Raw genomic sequence first — 24824 nt, forward strand, 5'->3', positions numbered from 1 at the left:
TATACATGTTTATTTAATCAACATATAAACCACATACATACAAATCACTATCCAAAGGCAAAACATGAAGCTCCCATTTCAATTAGATATACAATCATGCGTGGCTTAATGATGGGAATACATTCTGAGAAATGTGTCGTCAAGTGATCTCGTCATTGTGTGAACACTGTAGAGTGTACTCACAGAAACCTAGATGGTAAGCCTACCACGTACCTAGGCTATATGGTACTAATCTTATGGGGCAACCATCTTTTTTTTTTTTTTTTTTAATATTTTATTTTCCCTTTTTCTCCCAAAGCCCCCAGTACATAGTCATGTATTTTTAGTTGTGGGTCCTTCTAGTTGTGGCATGTGGGACACCCCCTCAGCGTGGCCTGACAAGCGGTGCCATGTCCGCGCCCAGGATTCAAACCGGCAAAACCCTGGGCCGCCGAAGCGGAGTGTGCAAACTTAACCACTCGGCCATGGGGCTGGCCCCCAGGACAGCCATCTTATACGCAGTCCATCAGTGACTGAAATGCCCTTATGTGGAACATGACTACTAACTCAAGAATCTCTAAAGACCTTCAAATTTTCCCATCTTTTAAAACGGGTTGGCAACTTTTTCTGAAAAAGTCCAGATAGTAAATATGTAAGGCTTTGCAGGCCTTACAATCCTGTTGCAACTACTTAAAGCAGCCATAGATAATATGTAAATAGATGAGTACAGCTATATTCCAATAAAGCTTTATATATGAACACTGATATCTGAATTTCATGTAATTTTCACGTATCATGAAATATTAGTCTTTAATTTCTTTCTCTAACCATTTAAAAATGCAGAAACCATTCTCAGCTTGTGGGACATATAAAAAGAGGCAGCAGGCTGGATTTGGCCACGTGCCATAGTTTCCCAATCTCTGCTCCAAAATAATACCTTAAAAATCCAGTCACCTCAAAATTTCAAATCATCGTGTCCCAGAGATTTAAAGTGATTATTCAAATCTTCATCAGTAACTTCTTTTAAATCAGCTGGTTTCCACTTTGGACTCTGGTCTTTATCTATTAAAACTGTCAAGTGAAGATATAAGAAATGTTAGTACACATCTTTCTGGTATTAGATTTTAATTAATGAATTGACAGAAACTACCCTGTACTAGGCATATTTTTCTATAGCACATTTCTTTCCTGCAAAGTTTAAATTTTTGTATGTGTTCCTCTTTTCTTCTAAATTAGGCCCCCACAGAATTTGGATAGATAGCAATGTACTGATGATGACCCGTGTGGTAACTTTCTAACCTGCTAAGTCTGATGCCTCTAGCTGGAATACAGCCTACTGAGTGAATCCAGTAATTTAAGCCATAGAACTCTTTTTTTCTTCTTCAAACAAAATTGTAAATGAAACCTTCCCGTTATAAACAGCTAAAACCAGAGCTGGTGTGGTTTAAAGGGAAGGTGGGGGAGGGTGGAGGGCCCAGATCTGTCTTCTTAACCTCCTCCACTGAGTTGAAAGGAAAATTACTTACGGTAGAGGGAAGGGGACTTTATGCATAATTAAATGTGGATACTGCCATTTTGCTGAATCCTCTAGTTCACACACCTCTGAATTAAGATACCAGACCACCTCCAGGTTATCATGAAACTTTACTTCTCTTATTTCGGTGTAGTCATCACTCAGTGTAGCCACATAGTATCCCCACAGGATTATAAGTATGAGGCAATCTGTAACCTCTCCTTAAACAAGAGAGGGGAATATCAATTTCTTGGCTGTGATAGTATATGATAGTTATACAAATGTTACCACGTAGCAAAAGGGTGAAGGGTATGCAGGATCTCCCTAGTTATTTCTTACAACTGCATGTGATTCTACAATTATCTCAAAAAAATTTTTTTAAAAAAGAGGGAAAGAGCCTATACTTTGTATAGTGGTGGTAGAATTTCAACCATGCTTAAAATGTGCATAATTCTTGTGAAGAAAGATAATATTTAAACACACAAGCTCTTCAGTGAACCTAAAAACAAAATTTAGTATTAAATGGCTAAATAATTAAAGCAGCAATCTGGGAGCCAAGGAAGCAGGCTGCCTCAGGAGGTAGAGGGAAGGTGGGCTTTATGCATAATTAAATATGGATACTGAAGGTTTTTAAGGTTTGGCTGCCTAACTACGAGATTCCAGTATCAGATCAGTGGTGGTATTGAACACTGATGTTATGGTCCCTGCCAATCTGAAAGTTTTACATTCCCTGGACAGCATAAATAAAAACAATCCTGGAACACTCTTTCTACAAGAATTCCTTCCAGCCAACGCTATCTACCTCCTTGACAGTCCACTGAAGGGTAAAAGGAAAGAGAGTATTAATCAAATCTGCATGCTATTTTATTTCAAAGTAACCTTTTTACCTAGCATAGATGTAACAAGTTCTTGCCATGTAGGCAGCTCAGGTTTTTCAGAAGTCTCATGAGGCACCCACTCAAATTCCATTTGGTAGCTCTTAGCTCTGCTGAGATTTTTTATTTCCTTCTATAACCAGGAAAAAAATTATTCTAGATATTAAAAGTAAGAATTTTTGACAACTATCCCCCTAATTTGCTAGTTTATCTAATATGCTAACATATTTTATAATTAGCAAATTGTAGCAAACTTTTCGTTATGTAAGAACACCAAACAGTTTTACCCAGAATAGATACTGCTTTCTGAATAAAGTAGCTTGATAAACACCAGTGTCATGAATCAGAACTTTGATGCTGGTTGGTTTCAACTCTTTTTCTTTCAAATAACTGACAGTAAATCTAAAAACAATACTATCCTTTTTTAAGTTTAATAAGGGCTGCTATAACATATAATGCATACTTTAGAAACATAACTCAAGTAACCCAACATAATATAACCTCCTAAAATCAGAGTTCAAGGCTCGGATCCACATGCAGCAAGGATTTGTATGGAATTAGTGGAAAAAACGCATATTTTACTTGGTTTTTATAAAACAAATAGCAGTCTCCTCTGTCTCAACTCCATGTGTCCTCTAAAAGGATCTGAACCCACTGCTTATTTCTGATGATGTTGTGTCATGATAAAAATTAAGAGAATTCTACAACAGTGACCAGTGTTTATAGAAGCTTACAGCTCAGAGAACATAACTTTCTATTCAGATAATGTGCTATATTAAGTGATCATTAAAAACACAAGAAAATTAGATATGCAAAATACATGCAGAGGGATGAAACTTATACAACATAAATAACTAAGCTATTATTTATAGGGATATGGGCTTATACATAAAAAGAAATTACTGCAAATTTGCTAGAAACAAAAAAAATCAACTACTTCACTCGCTTTTTCTAAATATGCTGACTTTGGAGATGAGAAGCAAAAACAGAGATTAATAAGAGCATTAGCAGATGTTACTAATTATGTCATATGGTTTTCCTCAATGTCAGTGTTTAACTGCTCAGGTACAGGCAAGGACTGGCAGGGTTTGACACTGCTGGGGTTTTGCCAGGTCAGTCCAAAAGAGAGAGGAAGGGCAGGGGGCTTGCTGCCTCCCTCATTTAAGGGAATAAATGCACCTTTCAAAGGCTTCAGCAGCAGAATGAGTTCGCAGGCTCACGCTGCGCTTAGCAGAGGCAGTCCATGGACTGTAGGAGTAGGATTACCTCTTACGTACAAATCAGAAGGCAGTGACCAGGTTATGTGAATTTTTTAAACAATATTGCTTTCAAAGATTCATCTTCCCTTATATGCCAATTGGCAATATTAAAAAGAAAAAACTTTGCAATCATTATAGAAGTTTAATTTTCACTGATAAAACAACTATCATCTTTGATTAACAGTATATGCTCACAAGTCCTATTTCCATAAATAGCCAGAAGGAAAAAAAAACTATTTGTTACTTACGTGCCCTAACGCCTTCATAAAAGTCATGGCCTCTCTGAAAGAAAATTGAGATTAAATGGAGAATTTCTAGGCATCTGTATTCCTGGTGAGCTCCTCTCTCTCCCACCCACTTTAGCCTCCCAATCCCATGGCCACAACCTGAACCATGACATTCAAAGTCTGGACCACACGGCCTTTCCCCACCCTGTGAGCTCTGACCTCATCTCTTTCTCACTCACCAACCACCCCCACCTCACTCCATCTACAAGGTCTCCCTGCAGTTCCTCTATCCAAGCTTTGTACTTGCAGTGACACTGACACTTGCACAGCTCACTCCCTCGCTTCTTTCAGGTTTTCACTCAAAGAACATCTTCTCAGTGAGATCTTCTCTGGTCATCCTATCTACAGGTTCAACCCCTTGTCCCTCTATATCCCATATCCTGCTTCTCACTTTTTCTTAGTACTTATAATCGTGTACTATATATTTTACAAATTTATCTGTTTACAGTCTATCTCCCCCACTACAAAGTTCCAGGAGGGCAGGGATTTTTGTCTGTGTTGTTTACCTATGGTATTCTTGGTGCCTCTAACAGTGCCTAGCACATAGTTAGCACTCTTATTTGTTAAGTAAATAAATAAATCTCTAAAGTTTTTTTGTGTGTAAATGGTGCTTTCAGACTTAAATCTTTAACCCACACCTCTTGAGTTCTAACTCCTAAATACATTCTTTTGCTCACACCCATCATCAAGGACTATCAATTCTATCTGCTACATATATCTCAAATCCATTCACTTCTCTCCATTGCCACCACCCTAGTCCAAGCCACCACTATTCTGCACCTGGATAACTGCAATAAACTCTTACCTGGTCTCTACATCCCACTCTTGAACCCCTCCAACGCCATCTCCATTCAGCAGCAAGAATTACCTTCTTAAAACAAATCAAATTACCCCCTGCTGAAACTCAAGAGGCTTCAACATACTCACTTCTCACCCTTCCAGTCACAGATGAGCTGACATCGCAGAGATGTCTTCCCTGACCTACTCTACTAATTTAAAGCAGGCTTCCCTTTGCCTCCCTGACTCCAGCCTGTCCCTGCATCACTCTCTTCCTTCACCAACCCTGTATGTTTCCTTTAGAGCACGTACCACAATTTCTAATTATTTCACTTGTTCTTTAGAGTCTCAGTAGCCTATAAATTCCATGAGAAGAAGGAGCATGAGCACTTTCAACAACCTAACACTCTGCACAGTGCCTGACACATAGCTAACATATTTGCTGAGAGAACGAAGGAAGGGGGAATCAGTCTAGATAGTGCACTAAATGTACAGTGAGAAACACAGACTGCGTGAGGTATGCTGGGTAGTGGTCCACAGGGCCTGCACTAGTTTCACACGCCATGTGTCTGTCACTTAACAGCTGCACCACCTTATGCCACAGTTTCCTCATCTGTAAAAGGGAGACAATAGTACCTATCCTTCTAGAGAGAGTGTAAGATTTAATGGAGAGAATGCATACAAAGTGCCTAGCATATGAGCACCTGCTCATAATTAACAACAGAACTCAGCTGCCGTTTACATCCTACCAGGAGTGACTTTAACATACAGACAACAGAGCTTTATTTATGGTTAGACAAACTATCTTAATAAATATTTCAAGGCATAAAAGTCCATTAGGGATGTCTGCTTTTTAGTTATTAAACAAAGTATTTCCTTTAGGCCATAATTTTATTAACCTAAGGGCCCTGTACACAAGACACAAAAGGGACAGTTCTGCTTTTAAAGAGTTTATCATCTGGAAGAAGAAATCACTATGACTCTGAAATGTTTCATAAAATCAATAATATTCCATGTGATTATTGTCTATTTTAAGTGTATTTACAATGGTACTTTCAATGCTAATCTATTAATTAAAACATGTAACAGACCAGTAACTTCTATTTGTACAATTATTTTATATATATATATACACACACACACACACACACATTTAAACACATTCCTCGTTTTACAAATGAGGGAATTCAGCTTTAGAAAGTTTATGCTTCTTGCCCAAAGGTCAGAGACCATGCCCAAAAAAAATGGTTAACTTCTATTTTGAATTCCACACATGGTTAGAGGCCTCCTTACACTTATACATGCAAATGTAACTGCTGTTTCATAAAGGCTTAACAACAATCTGGGAGCAGTACTTCCACACACCTTAAACTAACTGGCCTGTTGTTTTCGTAGAGTAGATTTACAGGTAGTTTTAATTTTCTTGTTTATAGTTTTCTGTATTTTACATGTTCTACAATGAACGTGTATTACTTTCATGAACAGAAAATGACAATACTTTAAAAAACAATTCTTACCATACAAGATTGGCTCAGCCGATATTCCATAGTTAATACCTCTTGCAAGGTCTTTGAGGAGCCCTCCATGAGTTGTCTTAGTGTGATCTTTAATGATGTTGGAGACATTTTATTAATTACCTGGTAGAAAAAAAATTTTACTGGTTTTAGTCCAATAGCTCCTTTATTGTCTATAATAAACTAGCTGCGTTTTGATATAAATCATATTAAAATTTGCTCCTTAACAGTACTTTCATATGACAAAGTCTCATAAAAGTAAGAGTATGCCTTAGCCTAACCCTGCCAAACACCCTGCCAAAGCACCAAACAAGTTTTCCAACCTGTTACAATAACAAAACAGATCATTCCACAAATGCAGTAAACTTTACACCTATCACTTAAGTAATAAATCTACATTTTGTAGCTTGCCAGACATAAATTATGTTCCCAGCTAGGTAAGCAAACTGTGATTATGCTTAAATAAAATTAATACATATATTTCAAGCCACTAATATATCAGAGGACATTTCACTTTACAATATAAAGAAGGTGAAGTGGTATAAATACAGTAGGTCTTCCTTCCCACTTTGTGACTCTTTGAGAATGTCTTAACTACAGTCTTCACCTGTAAATAAATCCACTTACCTTGGAAATAAGGAGAACAACAATTCAAGGTACTATGAGGTGGTCTTCTATAGTACTTAAATAATTAATAAACAAGAATTATAGGCCTGACTCCTTGCCTACAATGCTATGCCACTTCCTTTTGCATTAGAATGAGTCTAGCAAAGTCACTGGACACAAAGTCAATACACAAAATTTGATTTCAATTATATTCATATAGATCAACAAACAGAAAATGAAATTTTAAAATAATACCATACACTATTTGCAACAACACTCATCAAATATCTGGCAGGGAATAAATAATTCCTTATTTCATAGGAATACACCCAATGAAAGATGTGCAAATGCAAGTCCTCTATAAAGAAGATTATAAGACATTGTTGAGAGAAATTAATGAAGACCTCAATAAATAGAGCAACATACCATATTTATGAAATGCAAGATTCAACAGCTGCTTTCCTTTTGGAGTCTGGAATTTTGTTACATGCTAGGCAGAGAGTACCTAATAACCACTTGACAATGAAAGCCTTCAGATGTGCTGTCTCAACTGAATGCTGGAGGAATTAAGCAAGTCTTGTGTGATTCCACTGAGAGAAAACTCTTGGAAACTTGCAGCTGGTTTCCTCCAGACTACACCCCATGTGCTTTTCCCTTTGCTGATTTTGCTTTGTATTCTTCACTATATTAAATCTTAGCCATGAATACGACTATATGCTGGGTCCTGTGAATCCTTCTGGAGGATCACCAACCCCAGGGATGGTCTTGGGGACCCCTGACATAGAAGGCAAAGATCCACTGCCTTTTAGCTTCCCATGCTGTTGAGAAATCTGAAGCCCTAGTATGTGACGTGTTTTAGTCTCTGAAAGCTTCAGGAGTAGCCAAAGATTTCCTAAACTGTACATAAAAGAACTAACTGCAGTGGAAAAAAAGGAATAAGCTAGATTAGTCGTGCACCACTTAACGACGTTTCAGTCAACAGCAAACGCATATGATGGTGGTCCCATAGGATTAGCACCACACAGCCCAGGTGTGTAGTAGGCTGTACCATCTAGGTTTGCGTAAGTGCACTCTTTGATGTTCGCACAACGACGAAATCACCCAATGATGCATTTCTCAGAATGTAACCCCGTCGGTAAGTAATACATGACTGTACATTAAAATTTAAAATTTTCGTTCATTAAATGATACCACTGAGAAAGAGAAAAGGCAAGTAACAGATAGGAGGTAGATGTATGTAGTACATCTAGTGGATAAAGGATTATATCCAGAATATATAAATAATTCCTACAAATTAAAAGTAACAATAAAAAAGATTTAACAGCCACTGAGGAAAGGATACCCACACGGCCAATAAACACATGTATATTACACATTATAATATTACATATGTAATATAAATAATATATATTAGCCATCATGGCAATGCAAATTAAAACCACAATGCAATGCTATTTTACACCCACCAGAATGACTAAAATGAAAAAGACAAATATCACTAAGTGTTGGTGAGAATGTGGGGCAACTTAGTACACAACTGTAAACTAGTACAAACAAATTTAAAAAACTATGTGACAGTAACTACCAGGATGAATAGACACATTGTTAAATTAATGAAACAAAGAAGTCATTAGACTGAGGTGGTGTCAATGCTTTAGCAGCCTACTAGCAAACCAAAACCTAATCCTGTAATGCCTCAAAATTAAGAAATCAAAATCTAAAGACAACCAATCATAAACAGCCAACTAGACTTTCCCAAATAACGCAACCACTTCAGCTACAACCAATCAAACAATTTCCCTGCTTTGCTTACGTCTCTTCTGTATAAGTCTTTCCCCTAGCTCCTATCAGTGGAGCTTTTCTAACCACTTTCTGTTTGGTGCTGCTGGATTTGAATAAATGTTGGTTCAAGTAAACTCTTAAAATTTTTAATATGCCTCAGTTTATCTTTTAACAACACACCTGATGAGTGCAGTACTACTCCTGGGTATATACAGAAATGTGTATCTAATGGTACCAAAAGACACAGACAAAAATGTTCATAGCAGCACTACATGTAACAGTCAAAACCTGCAAATAACCCCAAATGTCCATCGATAGTAGAAACGAATAAATAAAATGTGACCTATCACACAAAGAAAGATCTCGTAGCAATGAAAATGAACAAACTACTCCTATGTACAACATGGGTGAACCTCACAAGTAAAATGTTGAACAAAAGAAAACAGACACAAAACTATATGATTTCATTTATATAAAACTCAAAAACAAAATCTATGGTGTTAGAAGTCAGTACAATGGTTATCCTAGGGGAGAGGTAGTGACTGGGAGGGACACGAGTGGGACATCTGGAATGCTTGAAAATTTATTGTAGGTGTTGGTTATATTCATGTTGTGAAAATTTATGAGCTACACATGTATGACTTATTTTTATGTACTTCAAAAAATGAATTCTTAAACTATACACCACTCAGGAAAAAACTCACTGAATTCAAGCTCTTTAGTTTAACACAAGGTCCCTTCACAATCTGGCTCCAATCATCTTTTCGGTCATATTTTCTGACACTTTATCTCCTTGTTCCCCACTCTGCATGCTCCAAACATTTGTCCTCTGAGTATGTGTTTTATTCTGTTTGGAATGCTCTTTGCTACTTGGCAACACATTTCCATCTTTTAGATTCTGCTCAGACACCTCTTCTGTGACTGTTTCAGGCTCCCTCTGTCATTTTCTGTACACCCACAATAATTTGTGCCTCTATTTTAGAGGTACATGCCATACTGTATTACAATTGTTTGTGTCTATTCCACTAGATCATGAACTCTCTGAGAACAGGTACCAGATTTTCATTTTTGCACCTCAGTGGCCAGCACACTACCTTACCCATTCATTCACTCATCATTCCTACAATGTGAAATGCTCTGTGATAGGTGTCTGGAAATACAGGAGTAAGCAAGCTTCTCAGGAGCTTATAGTCTGCCATAGACAGCATTCAGTAAAGCAAAAGACAGAAGCAGGAGAGAGACATGAACACATAATGGGATAGGGACAAGCAGAGAGATGTGCACAGATCTTTATGGACTGACAATGCCATTTTTATGGAGTTTTACAACATTGCCACTAAAGATCTGAAGCTGTCTTGTGTTGCTTTAAGGCTTAAATGGGAAATACCTCTTAGCATTTGTACTTTGGTTTAAAGGAATTAAACAAAAGGTAGAATTTGATCCACAGTAATAAGTTACATCATCTGTGATCTTAAAATCAAGCAATGTAAGCCACTGTTATATCCTATTAAACAGGTCTCTGATTTTTTAACTTGTTTAAATGAACCATAGTTAAGAGTTATGTTTTGCTATGAATTTTTCTAAATTCTTTTCTAAATAATCACCCTATACATCTAATATTTTTCTAAATAATCACCCTATACATTATGTACTTTTATCTATAAATCTTTTCCAGAAGTGTTCAGATTGACAATAAACCAATAGAAATAAAAAATACCTAAACTGAACAAGTCAGCCTACTTCACTGAATACTGCAGAAATATGTATTTTTAAATATATTTTCACCATTCTGAAGAGTCAGGTTATTATATAAAGACCAAATAGCACTTTAAAGAAATGGGCACCAGTATTTCTCTTTCCTCATCTACAGTAGAAGGCTTAAAGCTAGTCCAAGAAGAGCACTTTCTGCAACCTTATCTTAAGGCTTGTCCAGTAATTTCTTAAAACCATTAACAATTTAAATAAAACGAAAAGACAGTATCTAAATACACACGTACTCCTATTTCGTGATATCCTAAATGCTCATGATAGCGTTTAAGGTCACTAAGATCCATCAGTAGACTGGAAAACTCTTTTCTCTTCCTGTCTACATAAATTGATGCATTTTCCCCTTAAGGTTTACTGTACTCTTTCCCCAAAGGCACAATGTCTCCATCAACACTGCCATTAAAGTAGCCCATTACTCTTAATAGCAATTATCAGCATACTGTAATGGGTACCTTCAGCAAATATAATGCCCACTTCTATAGGTCAAACTGTTTTTTAACATAATTTGGTATGCCATTTTACTTTTTTAAATTAGCTTTATTTAAGTATAATTTACATATAAAATTCACTCATTTTAAGTGCACAGTTCTATAAGTTTTGATAAATGAATACGGCTGTGCAACTACCCCCACAATCAAGATATAGAACATCTCCATCAACCTAAAAAGTTCTCCTTCCCTCAACTCTACCCATGGGCATCTGATCTGTTTTCTGTCCCTATAAGTTCTGCCTTTTCTGGAATTTTATAAAAATAAAATCACATAGTAAGTAGTCCTTTGTGTTTGCCTTCTTTCACTTGGCATAATGTTTCCGAGATTCATCCATGCTGTTTCATGTATCAGTAGCTCGTCCCTTTTTACAGTTGAGCAGTATTCCACAGTATGAACATATCACAATCTGCTTACGCATTCAATAGTTAATAAGGATTAGGCTGTTTCCAGATTTTGGCTATTATAAAGTTACTATGAACATGTGCGTACAAGCATCTGTTGGATATATGCTTTCATTTTTCTTGGGTAAATCCCTAGGGGTGGGATTGTTGGGTCTTACAGTAAGCGTACATTTAATTTTATAAGAAACTGCCAAACTGCTTTACTGCCCAGTAATGTGTGAGTTGTAGCTGCTGGATCCACATCCTTACCAACACTTGGTGTTGGTACTGTCAACTTTTTAAATTTTAGCCATTCTAATGGATGCACAGTGACAGCTCACTGTGGTTTTAATTTCTATTTTCCTAATTATTAAAGACCTTGAGAATTTTTTCACCTGCTTACTGGCCATTCATCCATCTTCTTTGGATGAAGTGTCTAGGTTTCCCATTTTCTAGTGGTGTCTGTATCATTATTATTAAATGGTAAGAGTTCTTTATACATAGTGGATTAAAGTCTTGTTATCAGATATATGTTTTATAAATATTTCCTCCCAATCTGTGGCTTCTTCATTTTTTGACAGTGTCTTCCAAAGAGGAAAAGTGTTTAATTATAACAAAGATCAACCTATCAATTTTTTTCTTTTGCAGCTCCTGCTTTTTGCATTAAAAAAAAAATAAATCTTGGCTAACCCAAAGTCACAGATTTTCTCCTATGTTTTCCTTTAGATGTGGTACAGTTTTAGCTCTTACATTTAGCTGCATAATCCATCTTGAATTGCACAGGGTGTGAAGGCGTTCAGAGCATGTCACTCCAAGATATGCCAAAGTGGCATACTGATTATTTTGTTAAAGGCGCTTGAGAACAACTAGGTGTAAGAAGGGCACTCTGAGCCTTCTTTTCTTCCTGAAAGCAGGAGATAAAACTCCCATGTGAAATGTACCTGCCCTGTACCAGGAGGAAGGAAGACATCCTTATCACAAGATGGAATTTGGGGCCAAGAAATCTGTACAAACCTTCTTAAACTAACCCTTATCTTCCTAGTTACTTCTCCACTATTTACTACCCAAGCCCAAACTCCTTCATCTTGTCAATTCTTCACAAATTTACTGTTTTTCTTTCTAAAAGGTATAAAAGCTTCCTGCTCTGGTCACTTATTCAGGTCTTCATTCTCTTGTACAGAATTACTCTCTTCTTTCATGTACATGTAAAACTGTAATAAAATTTGTATGCTTTTCTGTTAATCTGTCTTATATCAATTTAATTCTTAGGCCCAGCTAGAGACCCTAAGAGGGTAGAGGAGAATTTTTTTCTCCCCTATAGGTGCACGGTAAAAGTCAAGTACCTTTTTTTTCTTGCATATAGATGTCCAACCATTCCAGAACTATGTGTTGAAAAGATCTTTTCCCCAGTGAATTTCCTGGAGAGTTCACAGCAGCTTTTACTCTAGTATTAATAAACCTCCACTACTAAAGTGTAAACCTTTTGGCTGATGGGAACATGAACTCTTCCCAGACGTGTATGAGCCTTGTTAACTGTTCAGACTACTGCTTTCCTGTGATTCTTTCCCTGGTTTCATGGAGTCCTACCCAAAACATGTCAAAAAAGTTAAGTCAATCTTAGGGCTCTCTTGCTTGTTTTTCTCCTCTCAGAAATCAAAGCCCTGTGCTGCACGCACTGTCCAATGTCTGCAAACACTTGTTTCATACATTTTGTCCAGTTTTCTTGTTGTTTACAGCAGAAGAACAATTCCTGTAGCATTTAATTCTTCATGAATTCACTTTATTTTTAAATAGTACAGCATATGGGTAATTCTCAAAGATTACAGAAAGATTAGTAATCTTTTAATTTTTCTTTTTAATATTTTGCTGCTCTTCTTTCTTAAAATCTATGCCCTGGTTATCATTCTTAGTTTTCCATTTTTTCCCCCAATTTTTCAGTGTATGAATTCTTTAGACAGGGCTGTCATGTTCTTGCATGTTAACTTCAAGTATAAAGCTCAGTTTCATTTACTCTTCACAAAGTGAATATTTTAAAATCAAACAAATACATAAATTTCATATTGGTGATTAGAAAGAAGAAATTCCAAAGAATTTTAAGAGTTTTGTAGTACTGGAAAGAAACTTACACGCCCTCTAAGCCTTTAACACAAGAGGCTATCCTCTATCAATAACCAAGAAAATACTTCGTATCCCAACCCTCCAAAGGACTGTAACCCATTTAAATTCCTTCCTTGGCTCAGTGTCCTTGCTGAGAGTCTAACGGGGGGTAATAAACTCCTCTATTCATATTCCTTTGATTATTGATATCACTTACAATTCTGGAAAAGAAATACTTCTCTCTCATTGGCCCTGAAGAACGTTCTTTACTTTGGCAAGCCTGCTAGTTTCATTACCAGAAAAGGGAGACTGAAACAGGAGAGGAGTTGCTACAGCTCACCACCACAGGTCAAAAGCTCAATTAAAAAAATGAGCAAAGGGCTTGAATAGACATTTCTCCAAAGAAGATACAAATGGTGAACAAGCATATGAAAAGATGTTCAATATCACTAATCATTAGAGAAATGCATATCAAAACTACAATGAGATAATACTTCACAGTCGTTAGGATGGCTACCATCAAAAAACAGAAAATAACAAGTGTTCATGAGGATATGGAAAAATTGGAACTTTTGTACACTATTGTTGATGAGAATGTACAATGGTGCAGCTGCTATGGAAAACAGTATGGAGGTTCCTCAAAAAATTAAAAATAGAATTTCCATATGATGTAGCAATTCTAATTTCAAGTATATATCCAAAAGAATTACAGGTAGGTTCTCAAATAGATATGTGTACACCCATGTTCACAGCAGCATTATTCACAACAGCCAAAAGGTAGAAGTAACCCAATTTCCATCAATGGATGGATGGATAAACAAAATGCATTATACACATACAATAGAGTACTATTCAGCCTTAAAAAGGAATAAAATTCTGGTACATGCTACAACATGGATGAACCCTGAAGCATGCTAAGGGAAACAAGCCAGTCACAACAGAACAAATGCTGTATGACTTCCCTTATGAAAGGTATCCAGAATAGTCAAATTCATAGAAACAGAAGTAGAATGGTGGTTGCCAGGAACTGAGGAGAGGGGGAAATGGGGAGTTGCTGTTTAACGGGTATAAAGTTTCAGTCTTGCAAGATGAAAATGTTCTGGAGATTGGTTGCACAACAATGTGAATATACTTAATACTGAACTATACACTTAAAAATGGTTAAGATGGTAAATTTTACATTATGTGTATTTTACCACAATTAAACACACTCATACACAAAAACGTGAGAGCACTGCAACTGGAGTCTTTGGTTAAGGTTTCCCTAAGGTAAGCTGCCCACGAGGGCACTTAAATAGCCCATTAGCTTACATGGATTATTTGGTACCACGAACAACCTACACCAAAAGAGGGACTTAAAAGATCTGATTAATTCCAATCTTAGGCATTAAAAAAAAAAGTTTTATTAGAACTTTGAAGGAAAATCTAAGAAGAGAAAATGAGAAGCCATAAAAATAAGGTACTATAAAAATTCCATCACTTGTAAAGAATTAACAGCCTCCCTATATTTGTTATTTTTTTAACCCCATATGTTGGCCTATAGTGATTATCAGTAAAAACTTCAAAAATCTAAAGAAAAGATTTCTAAAAACCTACGTTTTTATTTAATGTTGAGCAAGTATGTTGAAAAGATTATGTTCTTGCCCATGGACCATCAGGAACCCCTAAGACATAGAGTAGATGGTTGCAACTTGGAACATAAACATAGACTAGATCCTTGGGACGTGCAGAAGGAAGACAGGAATCCCTGAAGAGCCCATGGGGGTTAGGACCAATCCGAGAGGTTTACTGACACAAATATTAGAATGTTCTTTAAGATTTGATCTGCAAATCTTTCACCAAAGCACTATCAACTATCTTCTCTCTCAGTATTTTTTGGTGTATGTTTCTGGTTGACATAATTAAAACGAATCCTGTATCTAAGCTCTGAGGGAAGCTCAGTGGAAATTTCTTGATGCCCACATCATGTTATTTCCAGCAGATACTAATATTTTAGAGCCACATTCACACATGAGAGGTACAGATCAACTAAATAAAAATGAAAACCTGTCCTTCGAGTGAAAGCGCTTATGGTGATCCTCACTGTAATGGGTGACTTGCCAAGTACTCTTTTCTGAATGCAGAACAGTCATATTGCCAGAGGAATCGAAGGAAAATTGAAAGACCATATGAGTCCTATCCCTCAGTTTTGGGGTAGGCCAGTGATTTAAAATAATATGGTTCATTGCATATCTTTATTGCTTTAAAGTGACATCATATAGCCTATGATGTAATGTGCTGCATGACTATTTTCAAGTGAAATTACTAAGTGTATACTTACTTGGGCTCTACTGCTAAAATCAAAATAACAGGAATATTAGTTTCTCTATTACTCTGGAAACAAGAGAACCAACTTAGAGTCAGAATCCTTGAAACATAAAATTATTATCTACATTTATGCAAACATTCCTAAAAGTTGTTAAGAGTTACATTAATGTACTTTTGTGAGTTAGGGAATTATATGGCTGGTCTACCTACTCTAATTTATGTCTATCCTTAAAGGTTACTAGAATTCCAATACTGAATAAGATCCTAAGACACAAATTAACTTGGGATTTCCCCCTTAAGAATACAGTAACAACGGGAAATGTTTTCATCTTTACCAGAATTTACCTAAATGTTTTGTCATTAAGTTTCCTGACAAGTGAAATGTTAGAATTCAACCTAGAAACTGGCAAATAAAGACAAGCTAAAACATCTTTTCTTTTAAGTATAAGGAAACATGTTTTCTTCTTTCCTTGTCTAGAAGTCTGTAAGACTCCAAGTTTCATAATCGTTTGACAGTTCCAAGAATGTCAGTAACCCAATGTGCACTCATTTATACAAAAAAGGCTTTTCTTTTGCTGTTACCAATTGAGTCACATTGTCAAAAGATCAGTGTACCTAACACTTAAGACTCAGCTATAGCTGTAGATAGAGCCTCTTGTTAGTTTAAAAAGGATCACTTTTTTATTAAACCTTTATTAAATCAGTATATGCTTAGAAGACCATATACTGATCTGCTGCATATTAAACAGAACTGATAGGTTAATGTTACAATTGCAATATGTTATATGGTGACTATTCTCCAGTGACCCAACTCTTCTAATACAAACGCTTCTCCCACAGGACAACGGGGACTATTGGAGATAAAGCATACTTACTAAAGTCCTTCTCTGTCACATTCAAAGGACAAAAAACAGCTTAGCTTTATCATCCAGCAAGTGGACCAGGCACTTTGGTAAAGGTTTTGTGGAACGGCTTTCTGATGCTCAGCTAAGTTCAGGCAAACAAACTGTGCAGTGGGCTATGTCACCACCACGGAGCTCTGACACCCCTCGGAGAGGCTTCTCTATCACAAGAATTCACCATGCTCAGGGTTGAAATGATCCATATATTACCTTCAACTGCTCTAGGGCAAAAGATGAACCATCTTGCCGTAAATTTTCAATAATCTGTTCCACAGTATTGGCCGAGAAACAACTATAAAAAAGGAAACAAAAGATTTCATCAATGTGCAAGCAGTTTCTTCTTTCCAAGACAGCAATGAGTCTAAACACAGGCTTCCCCTAAACCCCATTTCAATAATGAAAAATTTTACAGGATGATGAACTAGAACATTGCTTCTCTGGGTAAGGGTTTACAGTCTACCTTCACTAATGCAAAATAAAGGCTAAATTTTTGCTTTTACTTTTTTGCATCTATTATATGTAAATAAATATCTTAACTGCGAAAAACCGATGCTTCTAAAATGCAGAGATAGTTGTCTTATTTTCCAATAGTTTTCCTCCCCTTGTGTCCCCTATGCCAGTGTGTCAACCTCTGAAATCACTGCACAAAATCTTTTGCTGATTGGCTTGATGCGACCTTCAGAAAAGATGACTTTACAAAGATAAAAGATAAGTTAATTCAATTGTTATCTTCTAGCCGCTCTTCCCCATTAAAAAAAAAAGAAAAAGAAAAAAGATGTTTTGCACTAAAATGAATCAGCATGACAGATTACTTAAGTATAATGAATTTATTTCCCCCAAAAAGAGTGGGCAAGAAGCTACTTTCAAAGAAAAGTGAAAATAAAAGCACTATGCTATCTGATCTCAGAATTTGGTGCATTATCAAATACAATATAACTACAATGTTAGCAAATTGAATTTAATATAGTCTTTCCAAAGGGAAGATATAATTGAGATCTCTCTTTAAGTACCTGTTTATTTTGTCCATGTGTTCCTCAAGTATAAAGGACTTGTCTCGATCAATCTTGGACTGTTTGAAAACAAAAATATTTCAATTAATTTGAGGTAACTCAAATCTTTTCAAAATCCTTTAAAATTTCATATTTAATGATACACTTTGTGATAGATTATCACTTTCAGTAAAATTACAGCTAACAGTCTCATAAATAACTACCACCGTATGTTCAAAATTCAGACAGTATGTATTATTCCAAACTAGCTCTTAAAAGTGTCAAAGGCAAAAAATATTCTTGTATTTTTATTTATACATAATATATTATCATTAAAATGTGTTAATAAATGTAGGGATCGTAAGGACGTGAGAAGTCATCTTGCCCAAATTCCCATCTAACACAGAAATTCCTACCACATTCCTGTAGTGCTGACCTCCAGGCAGAGAAAACAGTACTTCAGGAAGGAACTCACAAGCGCTTGAGCAACTATAATTAGGACTTTTAAAAAAATTCTGGACCAAAAATCAGCCCTCTCATGTTTATAGTTCAGTTAATCCCTCTTCCACCTTCATCTTTTCTCACACAGTGCAGTTTTGTGTCCCCTGACAATCCAGGTCCTTCTTATGCACAAGTTCCAATTTATCCAGGTCATTCTTAAAGTGTGGAAACACATACCTTAGCTACAGGAATGGCTGAATCACAGCAAAGTACAACAGGGCCCCACAGACTCTTGTTTGTTTTGGATACAATTCTTTTACTAATAGGACAGTTCTGGGTTAGGTTTGGGGCAACCCTACTATGCTGCGGATTTACACTGAGTAGGTAGAATATTTTCTTTTAACTGGTGCCACTGTAGGCTACACCTCTCCCAACCTGTCCTTATGAATTTGGTACTCTGGGTTGAAATCCAAGATTTTCACTTATCTCTACTGTGATATTGTGATTTAAAATAAGAAATATCCATTTGGTCTTTGGCCATATATTTGGTCTTTGGTTCCTGGCTCACAGCTCCCAAAACCCTTGAAATTTCCTAAACAGAACATCTTTTTTATAATATTTGGTCGTTTGGTCTCAGTTCCTGGAATAAAGGTGAAATGGTTGTCTTTTGTTATTCATAACAAACTCCTTTCAACCACATCATTATTTATATTAATGGCGTGACTTCTGGAAAGTCCCGAAAGATGGGGGCTGGTTGCCAAGGGAACCAACCACATAATTAAAGGGTTGCAACCTCCAGTCCCATTCCCCACCATCAACCCATCCTCCACCTCCTCATCTCCCTCCCTCCACCTCCAGTGAGGGAAAAAAAGATGGAGACTGAATTCAATCATCAATGGTCAATGACGTAATCAATTATGCCTATGATAAATCTTGCCTATACCTCCATAAAAACCCAAAAGGATAGGGTTTGGAGAGCTTCATGGATTGGTGAACACATCCACATATGGGGAGAGTGGTAGACATCAACTTCATGGGGACAGAAGCTCCTAGGCTTGAGACCTTGCCCTATGTATCTCTTCATCAGGCTGTTGGTTCACATCCTTTATTGTATGCTTTATAATAAACCAATAAACATTAAGTGTCTCCCTGAGTTCTGCGAGCCATTCTAGCAAATTATTAAATCCAAGGAGGGGGTCATGAGAACCCCGATTTATAGCGGGTCAGTCAGAAATACAGGTGACAACCTGGAACTTGTGATTGGCATCTGAAGTGGGGTCAGTCTTGTGGGACTGAGCCCTTAAGTTGTGGGATCAATCTAATGCTAACTCCAGGCAGATAGAGTTGTATTGAAATGAGTCTCAGGACACCAAGTTGGTGCTGCAGAGAATTGCTTCACGTGTGGAAAACCCATATATCTGGTGTGAGAAGTGCTGTGAATGCAGTAGTAGTGTGAGAGTACAGGAAAATACAAGGACTGCTTTCTCCATCCATCTATTAAATTTCACACTGTTACTATTAAACAGATCACTCTAAACATGAAGGGTTTTTTTAATCCATATTCTTTTACCTAATTTATTTTCTTACTTTCAAATCAATTTAATCAAAATGCTGTCAATATTCTCATCCAGATCACTGAGAAAAATACTGAATAAGACAAGGCCAAGATGACTTTACCTACAGACTAACACTACACATTTAACAGAACTCTTTGGTAAGGCCCTTCAACCTCCATACTCTATAATCCACCCCATATTTACCCAATTTGACAACATGAGACACTATCAAATGTTTTGATGAAATCCTCACATGCTCAGTATTCATATTTATTGCACTGAGCATTCAGGGACCCTGTCAATATGTACTCATGTTCTTCAGTTCAGGGTAATTTTTTGCACTATTTCTCTAAATACTCCTCCCCCCTCAACCCATCTTCTCTGTTACGAATTCCTAATAATTAGATATTGGACCTCCTAGAATAATATCTCTAATTTTCCTCTCTCTCCATTTTCAATCTTATCATCATTTTAGTCCTCTTAGAGTCTCCTCCAACCATCAATTTTAATCTAATCGGTTGCGGGCTTTTTTTCCCTTTTGCTATCATACTTTAAATTTCTTTTTATTCTTTGACTACTTACTTCTTTTTATAATATCCATTCTTATTTCATAGACGAAATATTTTCCTCTGATCTGAAGACAAGCTTTTGTTGTTGTTGTTGTTTTTAAGTTTCCTTCTTCTCCCAACATTGTCTGCTTCCTTCAAGTGCCTTTTTTGTTTTGACCAATCTCTGTTTTTTTATGCCTGGCAATTCGTGTTTTCCTGTGTGAAGCACTAAAATTAAGAAGCTTTGTCTGTAATGTCAATTGCAGTTCTAAGATTGCCAATCATCTGATACATGATAAGATGATCAGGCAAGGACCTGGATGTTTCATTGTAGGGGTCCTCGAATGTCAGTATCTGGAGGTTTTTTCTTTTTCCTCTAATGTATTGCTTGGGAGGAGGATGGTACAGGGAGCTGAATGTTTGTGTCCTCCCCAAAATTCATGTTGAAGCCCTAATCTCCAATGTGATGGTATCTGGAAGTGGGGCCTTTTGGGGGTAATTACATAAGAGGGTAAAGCATTGTGATGGGATTAGTGCCCTTAGAGGAAGAGACCTGAGAGAGCTCACTTTCTCTCTTGGCCTTGTGAGGATACAGCAAGAAGGCGTCCATCTGCAAACCAGGAAGACAGCCCTCACTAGGAACCTAATCAGCCGGGACCTTAATCTTCGACTTCCCAGCCTCTAGAACTGTCAGAAGTAAGTTTCTGTTGTTTAAGTTACCCGGTGTATGGTATGTTTTTTATAGCTGCGCAAACTGACTAAGACAGATGGTATGTAATGATTCTGGAAGTTGACTAGGGAAGGAGGCTAGAGGTCTTCCCATTTAGTATGCTTTGCCTCTTTTAAGTAGAGTACCTCACCTACCCCTGCCCTCAGTCAGCTAGGCCTGTCTGAGTTGGTCTAAGAAGTAAGACTCTATTTTTCCGCCAGCGTATAAGAGGGTACCTGCTGTTACAGGAGGAGAACTTTTGGAGGCCTATCTGCTCCTAATAAAAATTTGCAGAGATCTTCCCGTTTTTCTGCCCTACTCCACCCCCTAGTCTTCAGAAGGACCTGGTACCTTAAAAGGGTCTACAGCAAGAACCGACTTACTTCTTATTGTCTTCTCCCACTGAAGGACAAGATTTCAGTGTTCTTAGGTCTAAAGTAGCTGCCCTCATCCTTCTGCTTTCAAGCTTCCAAAATATTGACATCTCATGCCTGCCACTGTCTCCTCTTCTGTTCTGTCTGTTTTTGTGGACTCATGCCTTTTTATTCCTTTATTACAATTTTAGGGCGGTTTTAGGAGGGAGTATATACTCAACCCACCATGTTTAACTAGAGATCATGCAGCATGTTTACAGATTCTTTGCTCTTAAAAGAAAATTTAAGTTAGGCAACATAAGTAAGGAATTAAAAGTAAACATTACAATAAACTTTATTATTATATTTAGATACATACCAGAGTTTCACTTTAGCAGCTGCACAAATAGCATCAACATTGAACCTCCATCACAGAAATGTTCTAGTCTGTTATAAAAAGCCCTTCCAAAGGCCAATCACAAGGCTACGCACTGAAGTTCAGCAGCAGTGAGAAGACAAGCTGTGCAGCTGCACAGAAGTCTTCTTCAATCCTAACCACTGTGAAGCACTGATCCTCCCCATCAAGCTTTAAAGTAAATAAATCCCAGTACATTTATTTACATCTACTAAGTAGAATATTCATCAACTGCCAAGTTTTCAATCATTTCCACTTTCCCATGAATTAAAACTGAGGTTAGAAAAGTCACAAGATTACCTTTGTATGGTAAGTTTCTAAGACATCTGCAACATTTTCACTTGAAGGAGCCTTCAGGGCTGATAAATCTTCTTCTAACGTGTCCAACTAAAGGGGGGGGGAAGAAAAGGAAAAACAAATTTTCTTTTTAGAAATCTTATATTCTTTTTTAAAATCTCTGTCTTAAAATTATCATGTGTTCTCTTCAGCTGAGTCAGTGAAGAAAATTTTCACTGAGGATGAATGTGCACACATTCCTACACAGCAAATGGTGCTTTGCAAGGAATGGATAAAGATGGAAGGGACTAAAGAGGAGAAATAGAGACATTCATATTTGTTTCCCTCTGGCTATTGTGCACTTGAAATGTAATGCAACCAAAGATCTGAATTATAAGTTTTATTTTAATTAACTAAAATTGCCACATGTGACTAATGGCTAGCATAGTCAATGCACAGCTCTATAATATGGCCACACTTCACTGTCCACCTATATCCCTCACACACCTATCCTATGCTCAGGCAAACAGGACTTTTTTACTATTTCCAAAACATAGCTAATGCTTTCCTGCCCCTATGGGCTTGCTCATCAAATGTTTCCTCTATCCAGAATGCCTTTTCCTGACAAAACTCATCTTAAGGTGCAGCTGAGCTGCAATCTCTATGAAAAAACTTCCAGTCCTTTCTTGTAAGTAAGCTCTTACTCCTTTCAATTCAGTGAGTACTTTCTTTGTATTCTTTTTTTACATTTGTCATACTTCACTCTGTCAGATGAGACACATGGTTATTTATTCAGTACCCATCTCTAGCCCCATCCCCAATGTGTATTACTCCTTTTTATTATCCTCTACAGGCCCTGTGAATGGCAGGCTACACACTACAAATATTAGGCAAGCTGACAAAGAGGGGAGAAGAGTGTGGATCAGTTCCTCTCCCATGCTTAACTAAATCCCACTGTAACCACAGGTATCCCTCCAGAGTAGATAATGGAGCGCCCATGTTTGCTTCCTGTTACATCAAGGGAGGGATGAGACAGCCACCTACTCAATGTGGCTGAAGATGCCCACAACACAGAGAAAGATTTGAAACTTCAAGCAAATGTGATGAAAGCCCTCATAACAATGTAAAGGGGACAAACTCCATACATTTTTCTAATGTTCCTTCTCCTATCTCAAAACACACCCCCCCCAGGTTCAGATATTCATTTGGAGATCCATGTGCTTCCTGGGAAGCTGGCTTCACCCCACAGTTCCAGGGACAGAGCACATTAGCTAGGATAGGCTTGTCAGTGTATTCCACCCACTCACATAGCTCAGGGGTGATATAGGCCAGCCAAAGGAGAATAAACCCCAAACCTCTTGCTGGGAATTCTGAAGCAAAAGTACCTGAAATTGGGTTTTCTACTACATTTAACACAAGGAGCTTCAACTACTATGGTAAAACTGCAGGTCCCATTTTTGGAGATGGGAAGACTGGGGGCAAAACACGCTAAATTCAAGCTAGGATTTAAACCCAGGCTGGCTGGCTGCATGTTCTTTGCCACTATGCTATCCTGTGCTAAGAAAAATTGGCTACACTGTTTAAAAAAAAAAAAAAAAAGACAAAGATAAGTAACAGCTGTTCCTTGTCACAGGCATCCTTATGAAAAGTTTTTTAAGAGTATATTTTACAAATGCACTAGGGAAACTCACAACCAAGAGAACCTTTAAAAAATGCCTTTAAAAAATAAAAGCCTATCTTTTTATATATAAATTTAGATTTTTAAATATTAGACTTTCTTAAAATAGGTATTAATTTTTTTCAAAAAAAACAGACTGTAATTATTCATTAAAAAATACTTACTGAAGGTGCTGGGCAAACAGCCTTGAATCCAGATACAATCATCTCCATTTTGTATATAAGGAAACTGCCGACTGCCGACCTTAAGCACCTTCCCCAAGATCACACAGCTTCAAGCAGTAGATCCAGGATTCAGATTCACATCTACCAAAAGCCTGTGATCTCAACCACTCATACGCCTCCCTGTGCAATATGAGTTATTCCAACAACACAAAATGCAATCATCCAAGCAATTACCTTTTCAGAATCTACAAAGTGCGTGGCAATGCCTGCTGTGTACACATCTCTTCCTTTTAGCCTGAATCCTGTTAATCCAAGGAAGTAACCAAGTTTTCCTTGAAGTCGTGGCAAGAAATAACCTCCACCCACATCAGGAAATAGTCCTGTAATTAAATAACAAAAAGAGATAACAATGGTTCAAATAAAAGAGATGAATATAATTCTCTTTACTTTAGATCAGACACTCATTTCTCTCTGGAGTTTGAATCTCTGTTAGAAACATTATTAAACTAAGTACTATACAATGCAATCAATATCACAAAAGACTTGCTATAAATTAAGCTAACAATTTGGGTACTTAAAATTTTCATGTGTCATGTCTACGGAAGTCATTAAAGTATTTGATGGCAAAATGTTTTGTACATAAAAAGTAATCAATAAATATTACCTAAATTTTCTCACCACTAATTTACTTTTTAAGAATCTCTGAAACAGGTAAAAATTGAAAAATACTTGCTTTCCAAATGATAGCATAGGAAAAAATATACATAATCTAAGGCTATTATATGAAAACTGATTATTACCATTTAAATCATTTTCCAAATAGCAAATTAGCTAAAATTCACGAGATTTAAAGGGATGCAATAACCATTAGTCCTACTAAACAAACAAGTTTATACCTTATAAAATCACTTGCTTGCATTTACTCTTCTTAACCATCAGCATTTTTTAAGTTCCCTTATTCCCTCCACAGGTAATAACTGAAAACAGCATATATGCAAATACTTGCCAGTACACTACTTTCTAGTGTTTAAGAACTCCTTAAACAACTGTGACCCTCTAGTTTTATAATCCCTATCTTTTCTAAGACTGCTTCATTTAATTAAGTTTAGATAAAAACACAAGAATTCAAATCCTTTCCAGTTCTACTTCGAAACTCGAA

The 24824-nt window shown here is 36.9% G+C and overlaps 1 protein-coding gene across 2 annotated transcripts in view; it reads right to left on the minus strand.

Annotated features, from left to right (window-relative positions):
• Nucleotides 1-357: 357 nt before the first annotated feature.
• The window catches only part of LOC124238561 (3-hydroxyisobutyryl-CoA hydrolase, mitochondrial), a 95652-nt gene continuing 71185 nt past the window's right edge, over nt 358-24824 (minus strand). For both annotated transcript variants that reach the window (XM_046659642.1, XM_046659643.1), the window contains 7 exons: nt 23900-24045; nt 21848-21934; nt 17547-17605; nt 16747-16828; nt 6208-6327; nt 3875-3908; nt 358-1050 (listed from right to left, as the gene is read on the minus strand). In XM_046659642.1, coding sequence (XP_046515598.1) covers nt 935-1050; nt 3875-3908; nt 6208-6327; nt 16747-16828; nt 17547-17605; nt 21848-21934; nt 23900-24045 — 644 coding nt within the window. In that variant the 3' untranslated portion in view covers nt 358-934. The remainder of the gene's footprint in view (nt 1051-3874; nt 3909-6207; nt 6328-16746; nt 16829-17546; nt 17606-21847; nt 21935-23899; nt 24046-24824) is intronic.

This window comes from Equus quagga, chromosome 4 (genome assembly GCF_021613505.1).
Source record: "Equus quagga isolate Etosha38 chromosome 4, UCLA_HA_Equagga_1.0, whole genome shotgun sequence".
Classification (NCBI taxonomy): Eukaryota; Metazoa; Chordata; class Mammalia; order Perissodactyla; family Equidae; genus Equus; species Equus quagga.